The sequence below is a fragment of the Oncorhynchus clarkii genome, chromosome 8 (assembly GCF_045791955.1).
Source record: "Oncorhynchus clarkii lewisi isolate Uvic-CL-2024 chromosome 8, UVic_Ocla_1.0, whole genome shotgun sequence".
NCBI classification, from domain to species: Eukaryota; Metazoa; Chordata; class Actinopteri; order Salmoniformes; family Salmonidae; genus Oncorhynchus; species Oncorhynchus clarkii.
In genome coordinates this window covers 10,540,310-10,560,074 of record NC_092154.1, presented here as the reverse complement: position 1 = coordinate 10,560,074, position 19,765 = coordinate 10,540,310, and the positions used below count along the sequence as shown (strand labels likewise).

Sequence of the window (19,765 nt, the reverse complement as noted above, 5' to 3'; positions counted from 1 at the left end):
TCAAATCCTCTAGCACGTGCCCTCTTGATAGAAGAACACATAACGCCTGGTGACTCAGTCTGCAGAAGACATCGGCAAGGAACACAGAAGAAATGTACTAATGGTGGGGATACAAAGAGTCAGACAATCAATCTTCCCAGAGCCCTTGGATGATGGGTGTCTGTGATCTCTTAAAGATAAAGGGTGTGAGGGATGTCATACGACACATCACTGTAGAGACTTGTTTCTTTAGAAAACGGTAGCACAGGTGTATAGTTAATTTGGTTGGCTCCTCATCCTAACATCCTATGAAAGCATTCCTTATTTTGAATCTAAATGACCCCCCAACCCACAACATAGAGTGTGCTACACAAAAGCCAGACAGCCCCCTCAGACGTTATGAAAAATCAGGTCAAGCCCAGACACAACAGCTAAACAAATGGAGCGCCACAGACATAACAGCAACAGTCCCTTTCTGCTACTGATGTCGACGCCAATGAATGAGGTCACTGCTTTGCCAGAAGCAAACAAAAAAAAGGGACTGGCCAACATAGCTAAGGGCCACCAGACAACCCTGATTGCTCCGGCACACGCATTCCTGAGGCATCGCTAACTGTAGTCCCAGTCCCGGTCCCAAAACTGAGTTACACCTACAAAAACACAGTACCTGCTCACCCTTCTGCTTCCACAATAGGGTAAATTACAATTTGTGGAGGAGTTGGAAACTTGATGTTGTTCTTCAATCAAAAGCGGTAACTGGAAGTTACCCGAGTTGGATCAACAAAAAATCCTTCTTCCTGTACTGTGAGAAAGATGAATGAACACCATAATTGGGTATCTTTTTTTCCCCCTCACACATGAATCATTCTCTTCCTGATTATATTCATCCAAACATGCAGCACAGTACAGGCAGACCATTGTTTCGTCTTTCCCCAGAAATTCACTGTGGCCAGCTTGGATTGAACATGGCCTCATACTAGTGGAATAATAGAGATTATTGTGTAGACACTCATTTTAATCCATAAACACAAAAGTGTGAAAACATTTCGAATGTGAACCCGCTATGTTGATACAGAGCCGACAAGATACAACGAAAGCCATCAGAATACAAATGTATGGCACTAACATTTAGAGGTAAAAATCAACTGATGTCATCTACCAAAGCTGAAAACTATTCTCCTGCTCTACATCTCACCTCCTCCTTCCAACCCCACACATCCTACGGCTGACTACCATGGCTCCCGACGCCCAGGTAAGGGTGACGTCGCCTCGAGCAGAGCCATTGATGTGTTTGAAGGGTTTTTATAGTATACTTCAAGCTCATCCTCCGCTACTTGTATTCACATCCCGGTGCCCTGACCTCGGGTCTTAATAAAACCACATCGCTTCTAAAAAGCAGGAAGATTGACTGAATCGACAGTGGGGCTCTCCTCCCACTCCCACCAATTACATAAGAGGTCACACGTCACACCACAGCAAATAAAAATAGCTGCAGCGAACGAGTCTGTGAAAACAAACCGATGAGCGCAAGAGGGGATGTAAAGAAGGCTGGCGGGATGAAAAAAATGTTTTAGCTGTACCAAAAGGTGCCCATTGTCAGAATGAGGTCCTGAGATGTGTATTTTAATCTAGGATGCTCCGATGGACTGTAAAAAAAATAATATATATATATAATAATAAAGTGGACAATAAAGTGCTGTGTGGAGGTAAAACGCTGTGTGGACAATAAAGCGCTGTGTGGAGGTAAAACGCTGTGAGGACAATAAAGCGCTGTGTGGAGGTAAAACGCTGTGTGGACAATAAAGTGCTGTGTGGAGGTAAAACGCTGTGAGGACACATCAAGCTTGTAAAAGCTATCCGGCTCTGTTGGACGCCCACTGGAGGCTCAGTTACGCAGAATGGCGCAGAACCAGGAATTGTTTTAGACCACTTCATCATGCAGATGCCTGTTGGCTTCGCCTGCCGACCCAGAAAGCAGTGGGCTCCTGGTGAAGAGCTAAGCACCCAGGTGGAGAGAGAGAGAGTGAGAAGCAAGAGAGAGAGCGCGCAGCATGACGCTCGCCCGCTCTCCTCTCCTTCATCGTCCTTGTGTTCATCCTCTCCTCTTTCTCTCCCTCCCTCCCTACCTACCTACCTAACACCAACCATCCTGTATACCCACAGTTCAAGCCACGGGCTGTCAATTGGCCAGCGAATGGAAAGCAAACCGAATCGATGGCCTGGAAAAACAAGTGCTGGCTAATTATAGGAGTTGGTGGGGTGGAGGGGGGGGGTGAACGTCATCAGTCTCCACCGACCCCAATGTGACAGTCTGATCTATATAGCTGAAGGAAGGGGGGCAGACACGACAGGGCAGTAGCCGCAGTCTGGTAAATTGCCACCCTGGTAAATTGCACCGTAGCAAAGTCTACTACAGTTTCAAGTGGGTCTCAGAAAATATTTGGGGGGGGGGGGGGGTCGGTGAAATATAAATATGACATTACTAGTTGGCACGTGTCCTAATTTTAGGTTAGGGTTACTCTGCCACAAACATTATTGGTGGAAAAGGTCCTAATGTCCAAGTTACGGCACTCAAAATGGTTTTTCAAATAAAAAGTCCAGAAAGACATCACCTCATTTGTTACCTTTAACTATATTTGGGCCAGCTGGCATGTTTAAGCGTCGGATCAATTCAGCTTTCATCAGGGCATAAAAATAAACAGCCCATGAAGAAGACAGTTTGGGTCCTGTGTGCTGCAGATCCTCTGTACTTCAACCCTACAACGGGTCAACGGCCCCCTGTCCCCATCCGTTTCCCCACTACAGCCCAGACCCCAGTTGCTGCATCTCTTTCCTTGTTGGCAGGGCCAGCGCTGTTCTTTCACCAGCCTCCCATTCTGAGATCTCCTCCGAGGGTATTATTAGCAGCCTCTGAAATCCAAGTCTGCTGAGGTTTCCTCTACCAGCCACCACTTTACCCCCCGCCTCCCAACATGCAGTGCAGTACAACGACTTACACCTTTAAGGGGGTCTGGACTCTGCGCCTCTGCTCAAACTAATGCTGAGTCTGCTGTGAAGTTCGTGAGTTACACACACTGAAATTAAGCTAGTTGTGCTTCCAAGACACGTACTGAAGCACCCAGAATCACAACATGTCAAAATCCCATGGGGGAATCGTATTAGTTAGCTATAATTGTGCATTTCGGTACAACTAGTTTCAAGGGCTACTTGATGAAGGGAAGTCCCATACACTCACAGGCCACCTCCATCAAAATAAAAGACAGACTGATTTTATAATATATCATGGAAATAGGGCACTAATGTACTAACACTTTTCACCGCATACAGCTTTCGAAGTAGGAATATTATATACAGTTGAAGTCGGAAGTTTACATACACTTAGGTTGGAGTCATTAAAACTAGTTTTTAAACCACTCCAAAAATGTCTTGTTAACAAACTATAGTTTTGGCAAGTCGGTTAGGACAGTAATTTTTCCAACAATTGTTTACAGAAAGATTATTTCACTTATGATTCACTGTATCACAATTCCAGTGGGTCAGAAGTTTACATACACTAAGTTGACTGTACCTTTAAACAGCTTGGAAAATTACAGAAAATTATGTCATAGCTTTAGAAGCTTCTGAGGCTAATCGACATAATTTGAGTCAATTGGAGGTGTACCTGTGTATGTATTTCAAGGCCTACCTTCAAACTCAGTGCCTCTTTGCTTGACATCATGGGAAAATCAAAAGAAATCAGCCAAGACCTCGGAAAATAAATGGTACACCTCCACAAGACTAGTTCATCCTTGGGAGCAATTATCAAACTCATGAAGGTACCACGTTCATCTGTACAAACGATAGTACGCAAGTATAAACACCATGGGACCACGCAGCCGTCATACTGCTCAGGAAGGAGACGCGTTCTGTCTCCTAGACATGAACGTACTTTGTTGCGAAAAGTGCAAATCAATTCCGGAACAACAGCAAAGGACTTTGTGAAGATGCTGGAGGAAACAGGTACAAAAGTATCTATACCACAGTAAAACGAGTCCTATATCAACATAACCTGAAAGGCCGCTCAGCAAGGAAGAAGCCACTGCTCCAAAACCACCATAAAAAAGCCAGACTGCGGTTTGCAACTGCACATGGGGACAAAGATCGTACATTTTGGTCTGATGAAACAAAAATAGAACTGTTTGGCCATAATGACCATCGTTATGTTTGGAGGAAAAAGGGGGAGGCTTGCAAGCCGAAGAACACCATCCCAACCGTGAAGCACGGGGGTGGCAGCATCATGTTGTGGGGGTGCTTTGCTGCAGGAGGGACTGGTGCACTTCACAAACTAGATGGCATCATGAGGGAGGAAAATTATGTGGATATATTGAAGCAACATCTCAAGACATCAGTCAGGAAGTTAAAGCTTGGTCGCAAATGGGTCTTCCAAATGGACAACGACCCCAAGTATACTTCCAAAGTTGGGGCAAAATGGTTTAAGGACAACAAAGTCAAGGTATTGGAGTGGCCATCACAAAGCCCGGACCTCAAAATTATAGACAGTTTGTGGGCAGAACTGAAAAAGCGTGAGCAAGCAAGGAGGCCTACAAATCTGACTCAGTTACACCAGCTCTGTCAGGAGGAATGGGCTATAATTCACGCAACTTATTGTGGGAAGCTTGTGGAAGGCTACCTGAAACAATTGACCCAAGTTAAACAATTCAAAAGGCAATGCTACCAAATACTAATTGAGTGTATGTAAACTTCTTTCCCACTGGGAATGTGATGAAAGAAATAAAAGCTGAAATAAATCATTCTCTCTACTATTACTCTGACATTTCACATTCTTAAAATAAAGTGGTGATCCTAACTGACCTAAGACAGGGAATTTTAATAGGATTAAATGTCAGGAACTGTGAAAAACAGAGTTTAAATGTTTTTTGGCTAAGGTGTATGTAAACTTCTGACTTCAACTGTACACTGCAGTGCAGGCCTAATGATATCCCAGTCCTCTACAACCAGAGAATGCACATGGAAAAGGATGTGCAGTGTCCAATAGGGAGACAAGACAGGTTTTTCTTTTACCTTTTGAAGGCTGGTAGGATTCAGCTGTGTCTTGTCGATGATTTTGATGGCAACCTGTCAAGAGAGAGTAAAGTGGGGAAGAAAAAAAATCACTTCCTGTTGAAACCACTTCTAACAACTCAACATAGGAATTTGCATGCCTATTGGCTGGCCACTCAATAATAACAAACTTGTTTCTCAGATTGCAAAAGTGCCATTTTAGAGTGTGTAAAGCACTGCCGCCTCTAGGAGAACTGAGGGCTGGAGGGGGTCTCAATACAATTTGTCTCTAGCTTGTTGCTTCAGTAAGTTTAGTACATTTAATACAATTTCCCCAACTTGCATTTTGTTTGTTTCGCCAACAAACAAAATGCAATTACAGTGACTGCTGTTACGATTGGTGCAGCGTGTTGCCCCTTGACTTGTCAAGTACAGCAAGGGTGAGGTGGCTGGTATCAGCTAAATCTACTAACCAACATTGTACTCAAAATATAAATAATATATATATTTTTAAGCAAACAATTATTGTAATCTATTCTACTTTAGTGTATTCTACCCTAGCCAAACAAATTAGAAAATGATCCTGCTGCTGTCTCACCTCTCGGCCCGTGAGGATGTGACGCGCCAGCTTGACCTTGGCAAAGTTGCCCTTTCCGATGGTTTTGAGCAGCCGGTAGTTGCCAATGTGCGGCTGCTCGTCGGCGCACGAGGCAATGGAGTTCCGGCAGCGGGCGCCGGAGCGGACGGGCCGCGTGGTGACCTCGTTGCGCCCATCGGTGTGCGAGGTGTGCTGTGGGGAGGAGATTAGAAGAAGGTCAAAGGTCATTTGAAGTTGCATGTCAGAGAATATCGACTAAACAGGACATTGATCTTGTGTAGACAGGCAGCAGCATGGCACCTAAGAGCTTGACAATCAAAAGCCAAAGCTAGAAAAGGTAAATTTCCTGAAGAATATTTGTGAGCTTGTTTCAGCAGTCTAAAAGTATGTTTTATGGTAGTGGAAGAAGCACACTAGCACAATAACTCGATTCTTGGGACATATAAAATGTGTCTCACAACACGTGAAAAGCAAAGACTAGACAAATAATGAGGTAATCATCGATTTGAGTTTAATCCGGATTAAATGGAATCGGTTGAAACAAATTACAGGTTTATAAAATGTTCATGGAGCTACGGCCTTTCCTAAACTCTTTCCAAGAAAGAAGGAACAAGACTCTCTACTACTGGGATAACCAATGTTCCTGGCCTGGAGGGCATTGATCAGAGGTCAACTTGTCAATAGACATTAAAACAATCACCGGGGACTGGGGTTCAATCCCCGTGAGCAACCTTGCCAATTTCTCCCCCAACTTGCCATCTCATTTCCTAACTGTTTGAATAAAGTGTTCATCGAGCTGATGTTTTGGGGAGGAAAAAAAAATCCTGGTGGCATTATATCACCATTGGTAAAGATGAGAAAGGATACAAACGATTGGTGAATGTTTGACAAACGTTGTACAGCCATTAGCATGAGTTGCTGTTCTGAAGGGAATAAAGTCCTGGTCGTAAATAATGATATCAGCACTGCCTGGTAATAAGAGGGTATAGTAGAGATTGCTGAATGTTTGAACAACGCTGTAACGTCATTAGCATTAGGTGAAAAGATTGAGCAAAGCACTTGAGTGAGCGTGCGGCTGCACTCACAGAGAAACCTTCCAACGGTGTAATAACTCATCTGGAACAGACACTTATTTTAGAATGCAGACCTTGAACAGACTCAAAATAGCTTAAGAGCCAATGTCTTTAAAAAAATGGGACATTTTGGTTGTTAAAATTGACTGTATACATATATATATATTTCAGTAAAACATACAGTTGAAGTCGGAAGTTTACATACACTTAGGTTGGAGTCATTAAAACTCGTTTTTTTCTTGTTAACAAACTATAGTTTTGTCAAGTCGGTTAGGACATCTACTTTGTGCATGACAAGTAATTTTTCCAACAATTGTTTACAGACAGATTATTTTACTGTTTCACAGTTCCAGTGGGTCAGAAGTTTACATACACTAAGTTGACTGTGCCTTTAAACAGCTTGGAAAATTACAGAAAATAATGTCATGGCTTTAGAAGTGTCTGATAGGCTAATTGACATCATTTGAGTCAATTGGAGGTGTACCTGTGGATGTATTTCAAGGCCTACCTTCAAACCCAGTGCCTCTTCGCTTGACATCATGAGAAAAATCAAAAGAAATCAGCCAAAACCTCAGAAAAAAAAGGTACACCTCCACAAGTCTTGTTCTTCCTTGAGAGCAATTTTCAAATGCCTGAAGGTACCACGTTCATCTGTACAAACAATAGTACGCAAGTATAAACACCATGGGACCACGCAGCCATCGTACCGCTCAGGAAGGAGATACGTTCTGTCTCCTAGAGATGAACGTACTTTGTTGCGAAAAGTGCAAATCAATCCCAGAACAACAGCAAAAGACCTTGTGAAGATGCTGGAGGAAACAGGTACAAAAGTATCTATATCCACAGTAAAACAGTCAACATAACCTGAAAGGCCGCTCAGCAAGGAAGAAGCCACTGCTCCAAAACCGCCATAAAAAAAGCCAGACTACGGTTTGCAACTACACATGGGGCGGCAGGGTAGCCTAGTAGTTAGAGCGTTGGACTAGTAACCTGAAGGTTGCAAGTTCAAATCCCTAAGCTGACAAGGTACAAATCTGTCAGTCTGCCCCTGAACAGGCAGTTAAACCCACTGTTCCTAGGCCGTCATTGAAAATAAGAATTTGTTCCTAACTGACTTGCCTAGTTAAATAAAGGTCAAATAAAAACAAATAAAAAATGGGGACAAAGATCATACTTTTTGGAGCAATGTCTGATGAAACAAAAATAGAACTGTTTGGCCATAATGGCCATCGTTATGTTTGGAGGAAAAAGGGGGAGGCTTGCAAGCCGAAGAACACCATCCCAACCGTGAAGCACGGGGGTGGCAGCATCATGTTGTGGGGGTGCTTTGCTGCAGGAGGGACTGGTGCACTTCAAACTAGATAGCATCATGAGGGAGGAAAATGATGTGGATATATTGAAGCAACATCTCAAGACATCAGTCAGGAAGTTAAAGCTTGGTCGCAAATGGGTCTTCCAAATGGACAACGACCCCAAGCATACTTCCAAAGTTGTTGCAAAATGGCTTAACTACTACAAGTCAAGGTATTGGAGTGGCCATCACAAAGCCCTGACCTCAATCCTATAGAGAATTTGTGGCCAGAACTGAAAAAGCATTAGCAAGCAAGGAGGCCTACAAACCTGACTAAGTTACACCAGCTCTGTCAGGAGGAATGGGCCAAAATTCACTCAACTTATTGTCGCAAGCTTGTGGGAGGCTACTGAAACAATTGACCCAAGTTAAACAATTCAAAGGCAATGCTACCAAATACTAATTGAGTGTATGTAAACTTATTTCCCACTGGGAATGTGGTGAAAGAAATAAAAGCTGAAATAAATCACTCTCTACTATTAATCTGACATTTCACATTCTTAAAATCAAGAGGTGATCCTAACTGACCTAATACTGGGAATTGTTACTAGGATTAAAAGTCAGGAATTGTGAAAAACTGAGTTTAAATGTTTTTGGCTAAGGAGTTTGTAAACTTCCGACTTCAACTGTGATATATTTTTTTTTAAGGCCAGGTTAAAATACTGTATCTTGAAGTAAGGAATGTATAGATGTGGATACCCATACCATCACCCAACAACAGTCTCAGAATCAATTCCCTTTTTACAGCAATCAATCCAGGTATACATTGTCTTTCAAATGAGTTCTATCTTCACATACGCTCGATATCAATTCATTTATAGACTGACTAACTACTGTGCGGTTTTGCACTGCTATCAACTGATAAGGTCCGTATACAAAGATAAGCAATTAATGTAAGATTGAGCCTCACTGTGAGGTTTAATTTTTCTCAGAAAGCCCTACTCACAGTTGAATCAACTAGTGCACTCTGAATAACTTCGGAATGGCTTAGTGTAAAAATAAGTTGAATAAAATACAAATAACACTTAAATTTAATAATGAGATTTGACAAAAAAAAAAAGGGTTACTACGTTCTATGGAAAACCACACGTGTTGTATTAATGAGAAGCAATTAGGGCTGTCCCAACAAACAAACAAATCCTGGTCGATCGAGAGTTCTGTTCTTTAAACTAAATTGATTGGTAGAAATGTTTAAATGTGTATTTTTCCATATATAGACATATCCTATGTATTTGAATCAAATCAACTATATGCAATATACTTGTCCGATGCGTTAAGCGCTCTGTTTGATGAAATAGTTAATACACACAAATGATTAGAGGGAGTCTAACCGCAATTGATTTGATTGTGCCGGGCAGGACTTAAACTTGCTGCGATTTGTAAAAAAAAATGTAATAAATTACAGCGAGTGACTGTGTGACTAGCACACACCGTCTCTCTCTTCTTCCAGCTGCAGCAACCACCACAAAACATCAGTGTTTATTTCGCTGTCCATGTTGCTGAAGCTGCAACAAATACAGCCATTACTGACTGAAAAGTTGTTACAGAAATCCCTCACTTGTTTCGGAAAAACATTTCCTAGTCCCTCAACCGTTACTCTCTCACATGTATCCATCGCATGCACATGACCAATAGGGCCTGACCTATAGCATATCATAATCACATCAATAAATTGAACATATTCCAAATGCCTTAACACGTGACAGCAAATTGGATGCAGAGGATGTGACAAATGAATTTGAAACGGTGGAATGTTTTCTGGTTGCTCAGGAGGTAAAGGGAAGTCAGATGTGTGTAATAAATTTCACTAGTTGTGGACAATACTGGGAGATCAAGAAAAAAAACAGTAAGTAGCAAGCGCTGTGTGGATATTGTGTTTGTCAAACAGGTGCTGTTAAATTACAATATAATTTCTGACCATTTGGAACAATGTAAACAACACTAAATAAATTAAAAGCGTACCAGAGAGTCAATTTAAAAACAAAAGTTTTACATTTTTGTAAAGCCTTTATCACAGCAAAGACTAAAAACATTTATTTGTGAATGCAATTGCAGAAATGGAACGATTTATTTATTGTTTACGCTAATTATTTAAGGCTTGCTGTGTTATTTTAAAACTAAAATGCTTGATTGCATTTCAAATGATGACTCGTATGCTGTGTGATGACATGAATGAATGAATGATACAGTAGCCTATATAAATATTGAAAAAAATAGGCCAAAGTAAGTTACGGTATTATGACTAAACAGCATACGCTCTTAGGCCTACAGCCCGATGGTAGTTACACAAGGCTGCTAAGTTAACTAATGATAATGTCATTACTTATTAGAATGATGATAGCAATAATAACAATAAAAAGGAGATCAAGAATAAGAAGGAGATCAAGAATAAGGAGGGTTATTTGTATTACAAATATTATTTGACAATTCGGAACAGCATAAATAACACTAAATAAATAATACTAATGAAAAAAAGTGTAAAACTTTTATTGCAGCGTAGCAAAGATTAAAAACATGTTTATCTGACATGAGTTGCGTGAGGTGTGCTGCTCACAGTATCAGTAGGCTATTAAACAAACACTCAAGCAACAGAAGCAGGATCTGTCTTATGTAGATATACAGTGCATTCGGAAAGTGTTCAAACCCCTTGACTTAACCACAATTTATGTTATAGCCTTATTCTAAAATTGATTTAAATTGTTTTTTTGTTCTTCCCCTCATCAATCTACACACAATGACAAAGGAAAAACAGGTTTTTATAATTTTTTGCAAATGTTAAAAAAATGATATCACATTTACATAAGTATTCAGACACTTTACTCAGTACTTTGTTGAAGCACCTTTGGCAGCGATTACAGCTTCGAGTCTTCTTGGGTATGACGCTAAAAGCTTGGCACACCTGTATTTGGGGGGGTTATTCTGATTCTTCTCTGCAGATCCTCTCAAGACCCTCACTGCACAGCTATTTTCAGGTCTCGCCAGAGATGTTCGATCTGGTTCAAGTCCGGGCTCTGGCTGGGCCACTCAAGGTCATTCAGAGACTTGGCTGTGTGTTTAGGGTCGTTGTCCTGTTGGAAGGTGAACCTTTGCGCCAGTCTGAGGTCCTGAGCACTCTGGAGCAGGTTATCATCAAGGATCTATCTTTCCCTCGATCCTGACTAGTCTCCCAGTCCCTGCCACCGAAAAACAACCCCACAGCATGATGCTGCCACCACCATTCTTTACCGTGTGGATGGTGCCAGGTTTCCTCCAGAAGGTGACGCTTGGCATTCAGGCTAAAGAGTTCAATCTTGGTTTCATCAAACCAGAGAATCTTGTTTCTCATGGTCTGAGAGTCTTTAGGTGCCTTTTGACAAACTCATAGTGGCTACCGTCTGGCCACTCTACCATAAAGGCCTGATTGGTGGAGTTCTGCAGAGATGGTTGTCCTTCTGGAATGTTCTCCCATCTTCACAGAGGAACTGTAGAGCTCTGTTCACCTCCCTGACCAAGGCCCTTCTCCCACGATTGTCTTGTTGGTACCAAACCTTCCATTTAAGAATGATGGAGGCTACTGTGTTCTTGAGGACCTTGAATGCTGCAGACATTTTTTGGTACCCTTCCCCAGATCTGTGCCTCGACACCATTCTGTCTGAGCTCTACGGAAAATTCCTTCGACCTCATGGCTTGGTTTTTTCTCTGACATGCACTGTCAACTGTCGGACCATATTTAGACAGGTGTGTGCCTTTCCAAATCATGCCATTCAATTGAATTTACCACAGGTGGACTCCAAGTTGTAGAAACATGATCAATGGATGATCAATGGAAACAGGATGCACCTGAGCTCAATTGTTTATTTCTGTTTTTTTATACATTTGCAAAATTTTCTAAAAAAGTGTTTTTGCTTCATTTTTATAGGGCATGGTGTGTAGATAATATTTTTACAACTTTTATCATTTTTATTCATTTTAGAATGAGGCTGTAACGTAACAAAATGTATAAAAAGTGAAGGGGTCTGAATACTTTCCGAAGGCACTGTATATGGATGATTTATAAAGACAGGCACATTTAACAGTTATAGACATAATTAAGTTTGGGTTTCCTCACTTTTCTTAGACAATTAAGGCAAGGGCTGTTCTCTCTTCTTTTAACTCCGCTGCTGCCTCTGCCACATGGTTCTCAACACCAATATGCTGGTTAACCTGGCTATTATGCACATAGCAACATGGTCAAGGAAAAGTCGGCAATTCAACAGAGCATGGATGTTTCAGAACCGTGACCACTATCAAATGCGGGAGAAAGAGCATTTTGATATCAAATATTTTTATTAGTGTTGCACCATTGTCCTTAACCTTATACAATTTCAGCAGCACATGCTTTAGAGTGATGGACTGTGCCATCCCCACAGCCTTCATAATGGATTAGTCCACTCAGACAGGCGCGAATCAGACAGGTGTCTTGTACACCATGAATAATATAACATTTTTTGCTACTGCTCAACTAAAGAAATCTCAGTCGACCAACAGCCTATCGACCAAACAATCGACCATTTTCCTAAATGAGGTCAGCCCTACAAAACAATAAAAGGGAAGAGGTTAATGACCTTAATAGCAATAGTGGGTGTATGGTGAGAGGAGGGTTGGTAGTGGAGTGGTATCTATCCAACATCGATGTCCTAGCCCGGCAAAGTATCCATCAGCCCGAAGGGCTGTGACGCAGGTCCAGTTAGCCAAATGGGGCACAGCTGTACTATCCTGACAAGCACTTGAGATGGGTCAACCAAAACCAAGCACCTTTATCAACCTCAACGTCCGTCAACAGTTAATGGATTCTTGCAGGGTAACTCTATATACGTATGTACCTAAACACGTAACTTTAGTAACAACATTGACATTCCCCATGTCACCACATGTTAATACAATCTGTTTAGTTCGGAGATAGCGACCTACAATTGGTTTCCAAGTTGTTAGTGAGTGAGATTAGCACGATCATTGGAACAAAATAAGATATTGCAAAAATTTTTTTTTTTTTTTTTTTTTTTTTTTTTTTAAATTCACTTCAGTCTCAGCCTGCATTTAATGAAACACGTCTAGAAACCATCGCAATTGTCTAAAGGGCCTTTACAGTAACATTGTGCCAACATTTTAGACACATTGCTGGGGTGTTACCACAACGCTGTGAAAACACCCCCTTAGTTTGTGGTGTGTCTTCATTACAGTGAGCACTTTCTATTTGTCTATACCCAAGAGTTTCATAAGACACAGTGACTGTTCAAAATAAATAGAACACTGTTCATGGAGGAGCATTTTTTGCTACTGGAGTACACAGCAAGTTCTGTTTCTACAACTACCGTGCTGAACTATTTGCCTGTTTTTACCCCTCCCCCTCTTCACAGATTAGCTTAAATGCAAATGACACCAACAAACTGGTCTACCTTTTATAGACGCTAGTTCCAAAAGCCCTGAAGCTCAAACTGACAGAAAACTTGATTATTCTAACCTTTTTAAAAGATCATCCAAAAGGCAACTATGAAATATAATGTGCAGTACAATGAGACCATAACAATAGACCTCTATGGAATACGGCCCTAAGAATCGAAGCGTCCTAATTTCTAGGACCATTATAGCGATGTAAACCCAGTATAGAGATGAATACAGTAGCAAACTTGAAAAATATGCTGATCCTCTTTGATAGTGTCAGAAGGTCCATCTGTGGGTTTATCATCCTGCCAAACCATCTCACAGTTCCAAGTCTAACAGTAAAGCACAGACAATGACACTTACTGTATTTCATCAGCGTGCTGCCTACAGCCGTTACTGTATTTCATCAGCGTGCTGCCTACAGCCGTTACTGTATCTATCAGCGTGCTGCCTACAGCTGTTACTGTATTTCATCAGCGTGCTGCCTACAGCTGTTACTGTATTTCATCAGACCAAAATAACAGACCAAGGTTGCAATCGTAGAGTGTCAAAGACTTGGTCAGGGATGGAATCGTATTGTGTCAAGTAATGGCTCCATTGTGAAAGGTTCTTCAATTCATGTCGTCATGAGTCAGACATAGCCTAATTATGTGCCGTGTGATCAAGGGGACTAATTTAAAATCACCACAGGGCCAATTTATCAACCCAGACTTGAAAGTGACAAGTCTGAGTAGCAAAATACAGGTTTTTGAAATCGTCTGTCTCTGTTGGTTGCTTACTCTCTAAAAGTGAGAGAGTAGGACCATTTACCATAAACGTGTCATCAAGGTCAGCATACAGTGGCCACTACGGGAAAAACATTCCTAAGCCTTGTGACCTCTCGACACAAATTACTGATAAGGCACAAAGGAGGTCTTTATAAATAGGACGCACACAAATTCACAAAAAAAGCCCATTTGCACACATAATTCGTATGTCTCCAAACACCAAAACCTTACGCAAAAGTAGTACGAACTCTGAGACACTTAAATAGCCCTATTGATACTTTTGCAATCGAGTTCAACTGAATAACTACGTTATCTTCGCCTAGAAAAAGTATCTCTCGCGTAGTACTGTGGCGCATATTGAAAACTTCAAAATACCCCCCCCCCCCAAAATGGGTCACTTCCAAGAAGAAAACGAATACTTACTATGGTGATGCGGTGCCTTTTTACAGAGTGTGAGCCCTTCATCCTAGCACTGGCGATCTGAATGGCATCGGAGCAGGCTGCCTGTCCGGTTTTGTGCTGGTGACAGTTCATTGATCCAAATTGCGCTCACTGATGCTCAGAGGCGTGTGAACACGTTTTGGGCACCTGTCGCTCAACTCCAAGGGGGTGGGCGCACAGAGCTTGTCCTAATTATAGTGTGTGCTGGTTGACCTATATACCCCAGAATGCCATGCCAACCAGTAACAAAGCAGGCATCTTTGTAATGTAAAGATTACACCTTGCGCCAGCAGGTAAACTCACCTGTAGTTTCCCATGCTTAAAAGTTATAAATGATGTGATGTGTATAAATGATGACAGGTGTGTGTCTTTCCAAATCATGTCCAATCAATTGCATTTACCACAATTGAATTTACTCCCATCAAATTGTAGAAACACCTGAAGGATAATCAATGCAAACAGGATGCACCTTGAGCTCAATTACGAGCCTCAGAGCAAAGGGTTTGAATACTTATGTAAATATGGTATGTTTGTTTTTTATGAATTTGCTCAAAATTTATAAAAACCTGTTTTTGCTTTGTCAATCTGGGGTATTGTGATGTCATTATTGGGTATTGTGAGTAGATTGCTGCTGATTTAGTTATTTATTTAATCAATTTTCAGAATAAGGCTGTAACGTAACAACATTTGGAAAACTTCAAGGGGTCTGAATACTTTCCGAGCGCACTGTATATTAGAGCTTTCTGGCCTGACTGGTGTCGCGTTCAAAACAACGGGGAACTTAATCTCGGGACTTCCGAGGGTTCAAAACAACTGGGAACTCAGAGTTCGGAAATCTGACTTCAGTGTGTTCAAGACACCTGGAAACTTTAGAGAGAGAAAAAAGCTTCTACTGGGAAAAAATATTTTTTTTTTACAGTCAACCAACCCGGAATTCCAAGATGGAAACAGGCATCTTCCTAGAGCTCCAACGATGAGACCGTCTACGGGGATGCGGTCAGAGACCTGGCAGTGTGGTGCTAGGACAGCAACCTCTCCCTCAAATGTCAGCAAGACAAGGAGCTGATCATGGACTACAGGTAACAGAGGGCAGAGCTGTTGTGGAGCAGGTCGTGAGCTTCAAGTTCCTTGGTGTCCACATTACTAAGGAACTATCATGGTCCACAACACACCAACACAGTCGTAAAGAGGGCACGACAATGCCTCTTCCTCCTCAGGAGGCTGAAAAGATTTGGCATGGGCCCTCAGATCTTCAAAACGTTCTACAGCTGCACCATTGAGAGCATCTTGACTGGCTGCATCATCTTGGTATAGCAACTGCTTGGCATCCGACCACAAGGCACTGCAGAGGGTACTGCGTATGGCCCAGTACATCACTGGGGTCGAGCTCCCTGCCTTCCAAGACCTCTACATCAGGAGATGTAAGAGAAAGGTTCTAAATATTTTTTGAAAGACTCCAAACTCCCAAATCATTGACTGTTCTCTCTGCTATCACTCGGCAAGCAATTCCGATGCACCAAGTCAGGAACCAACAGGACCTTAAACAGCTTCTACCCCCAAGCTATATGACTGTTAAATAGTGAAATAAATAGTTAACTAATAGCTACCCAGAATATCTGCATGACCCTTTTTGCACTAACTCTTGACTCATCACATACTGTTACTATTTATTATCTATCCTGTTGCATAGTCATTTTTATCCCTACCTATATGTATATACTCGATCTACCTCAATCACCTCGTACCCCTGCACATCGACTCGGTACTGGTACCCCGTGTATATAGATAGACAAGTTATCATTCATTAATTGTGTTATTATTTTTATTATTTCTGGTGTTATTATTTTTCTACCATTTCACTTATTTTTCCCTTTCTGCATTGTTTGGGTGGGCCAGTAAGCAAGCACTTCGCTGTTGTTTACGAAGCATATGACAAATAATAATTGATTTGACTTTCCGACCTGAAGTTCACTGACGTCATGTTTTGACCTCTTTTTTTCTCTCAATTCCCAGTTGTCTTGAAAGTATCATAACATGTAGACTATGACACCTAAATTGGCACAAACATAATTCTTACAAAGTTGGTCAATGCCAATTTTAGAGCTGAAAGGAGTAACGTTAAAGCCTAACTTACTTGAACAAATACTTACATTTTCAGTATCACGCTCATTGACAGTAGGTAGTGGCGTTCTGGTTGACATGTTAATGTCTTGTTCCACGAAGTGGTTCGGCGTTCTGGGTCTCCTTTTTTATTTTGTTGCACCTTAGCCCAACAGGAGGAAAGCAGGTCTACAAATGCTATTGAAGAACATGGATTTAACGCAACGCCGAAATTCCAGCAAACACACGCTGGAAGATGTCTAGACCACAGATTAATTAGGTAAATTGTCGAACCGCATTACTGTACAGAGGTGGGACAGATTGCGAAAAACACAACAACCCACTAAAGGTTGTCCAACAACAAACCATAACCCCGAGCTCCAAAATGTTCCAATTCGTTTTTAGGGAACTAAAACTGAATAAACTGTATTCCAATAGTTCACGGGCTCTCTACAAATGCACAGAATGTCTAGTCAAGGAAAAAGGGGAGGGGAAGGGGTGTTAACGTAAAACCGGTCTCAGAATTTGCAGCCAGTTTTGGCGGCTTGGGTTACTATTGATTTTCAGCTTCCGACGCGCGCTGCCCCGTTTTCCGACGGTGCTGGTACCCCGAAAGACCCAAGTTCGGTTAAAGTCCTCCCCATCCCAAAAGTAAGGGTAGTTTTCTTGATTCCTATATCCAAGATGGCCGCCTGCTAACTGGAGAGTGCCAAACCAAACCCAATGCGTTGAGAGGAAGTGAGGAAAGACATGGCTTTAAAGCTTATTGGAGCTTCGGTTGGGGCAGAGCTGTTTGTTGTTGCTAGGGTGATTACTGGAGAGAAAAATCTACCTGCTGCACAATACATGAAATACCCCTGCCTACCGTGACTAGAGGCATTTAGGTTGGCCCTACTGACCCGTGCATGTGAAACAACTGAAAGCACAGATTGATTTGACTCTTTTTATTTTTAGTGCCACTCCATCTCTCTGATTCTGAACTCCCAAATCTATTCTCCTAAAATAAAAACTTTTTTTTGTTGAAACAACTAAAAAACACTTTCAGTTAATTGCTTGCAGGATGGAGATTGGGGGTCTAATCTGAGACAAGTTCCATCTATATTGTAACAACAGTCATTCGGTCTCACATGCTTACACACACACACTGCATCCTGTCTTGTGTTTCTCACATGAGCCGCACCTCTAGCAGTGCACTTCCTGTGTGGCCAGCACACACCATCAAAGGGTCTATTCACAGAGAGACACAGAGAAAATTAAGAAACACAGAGAAAGAGAAAACAGTCTGCATAACAAAGTGGTGGAGGCGGAGCAAACAAGAAAGACAGGAAAAGATATAGGAAAAAAAACAATTCTAAAGGAAGACTGATTTATTTCTAAAACACAGTTGGATATTGGCTTGAAATCCAAGTCTCTCTCTTTCTCTCTTCTCACCCTCTCTCTCTCTCTCTCTCACGTGAGAAAAAAAACTGTCTTCTTCTCTCACCATGAGATGGTCTCCAGGGCAACAACGTGCAGTTTCGCCCTGGCTGTCACAGGGAGGGCACTCGACCAGCAGAGAGGAGCCTGGGAGTTCACTCACATGTCACACTGACCCTACCTCATTAGCACAAAGGTATCTTTGTATATTTCCAGGGTGATCACACAGACACTTGCACACACAATATTATATTGTCTCTCTGTCTCACACACACACAAGGCCTATCGAAAAGTTTAAGGAACATTTGACAGCAAAACCCATTTATCACTCACCATGTTGCGTCGTTGTGAATCAATCAATCACACTGACTCTGGTCCTGCATCTCATGTGAGTAGATTATAACATTCAAGGCCCCGTCTACCTGAATATGAATTTTTTTTAAAGCCTAAGATTAGTATGATCCAAGTTACATTTAATTCAAGTTAGATTTCTATAAATCTACAAGTGTAAAGTGGTGTTTATCCACCAGTGTTGAAGGATTCCAACCTACTGTATAGTACAACAATTTCTGTTGACAAAGTGTATTCTGGACAATGAAAAGCATTACTTTTGGTAAGTATGTATTGTTGATGTCCACAATCTCTGTCCATTGCATGGGTAAGACATGTCTACCAATACTGGTACTAAATACATATCTACTGATTTGAAGTATGCAAAACCTCATATATGTCGAGGGCATAACCTTCAGGTGTTTAACAACTTCTTTAATATCAAATGACAGCTACAGTATTATTATAATACTTTTTTTATTTAACATTTATTTAACGAGGCAAGCCAATTAAGAACAAATTCTTATTTACAAAGATGGCCTACACCGGCCAAACCCGGACGATGCTGGGCCAATTGTACGCCGCAATATGGGACTCCCAATCACGTCCACAGAGTTATTCCATTTAGTCTGACGGTAATGTTGCCATACCTCCAAAATCACGTCATTGTGCCTGGTTCGCGACGAGGCTAGTCTGGCGCTAACATCAGTTTTGACATTCAGTTCTCTATTTGCACTCAGGCATTGATTAATAAATTATTTTGAGCTGTCATTCTTATTGTCATAGGATAGTAGAATGTCTAACTATGTTGAGTATAATGACTTACTTGAGTCGAGTACTGACCTACTACTGACCTTTATTCACATCTGTGCTTGATAAAAATCTTAAAATTTCTAATTTGTAGTTTTTTGTTGTTGTTCCTGGATTAAAGTTGAAATTGTAGGTAATATCTCTCTCTGGTGGTTTACGTGGGAACATGACAACTGGTATGCACTTTTTTAGCCTTGTACGAACCATCCTGTTTCGCTACACGGATAGAAAATACTTTTTCAATAACTACAAACAAGGAGGTGGGCAGAGCCACGAGCTAGTAAGAGCCTATTGGCGCATTCTAGCATGCCTACTCTGAGGTTCGCGTGTGCAATAACTCAATTGCACTACACATTTGAATAACTATGCACTACACATTTTACTTTTTACTTTGGCAAAGGATAAAGTCTACAAAACTTTGTCCAGTCTGTTCGTAACAGATTCTAGTTTTGGAAACAGA

General features: G+C 41.5%; 1 protein-coding gene across 15 annotated transcripts in view; it reads right to left on the bottom strand.

The window, feature by feature from the left end:
• Nucleotides 1–17,499, bottom strand: part of LOC139414927 (MAP/microtubule affinity-regulating kinase 3-like) — a 109,986-nt gene extending 92,487 nt beyond the window's left edge. For 8 of the 15 annotated variants that reach the window (XR_011634916.1, XM_071162563.1, XM_071162560.1 and 5 more), the window contains exons 1-3: nt 16,800–17,457; nt 5,618–5,809; nt 5,041–5,094 (exon numbers count right to left, since the gene is read on the bottom strand). Coding sequence is in view for 14 of the 15 variants with exons in the window: in XM_071162563.1 (XP_071018664.1) it covers nt 5,041–5,094; nt 5,618–5,809; nt 16,800–16,850 (297 nt within the window). In the remaining variant the exon portion in view is untranslated. Of the gene's footprint in view, nt 1–5,040; nt 5,095–5,617; nt 5,810–14,631; nt 14,743–16,799 lie in introns of those variants that run through there. The other 7 variants (XM_071162573.1, XM_071162566.1, XM_071162569.1 and 4 more) reach the window with 3 other exon arrangements.
• Nucleotides 17,500–19,765: the final 2,266 nt, after the last annotated feature.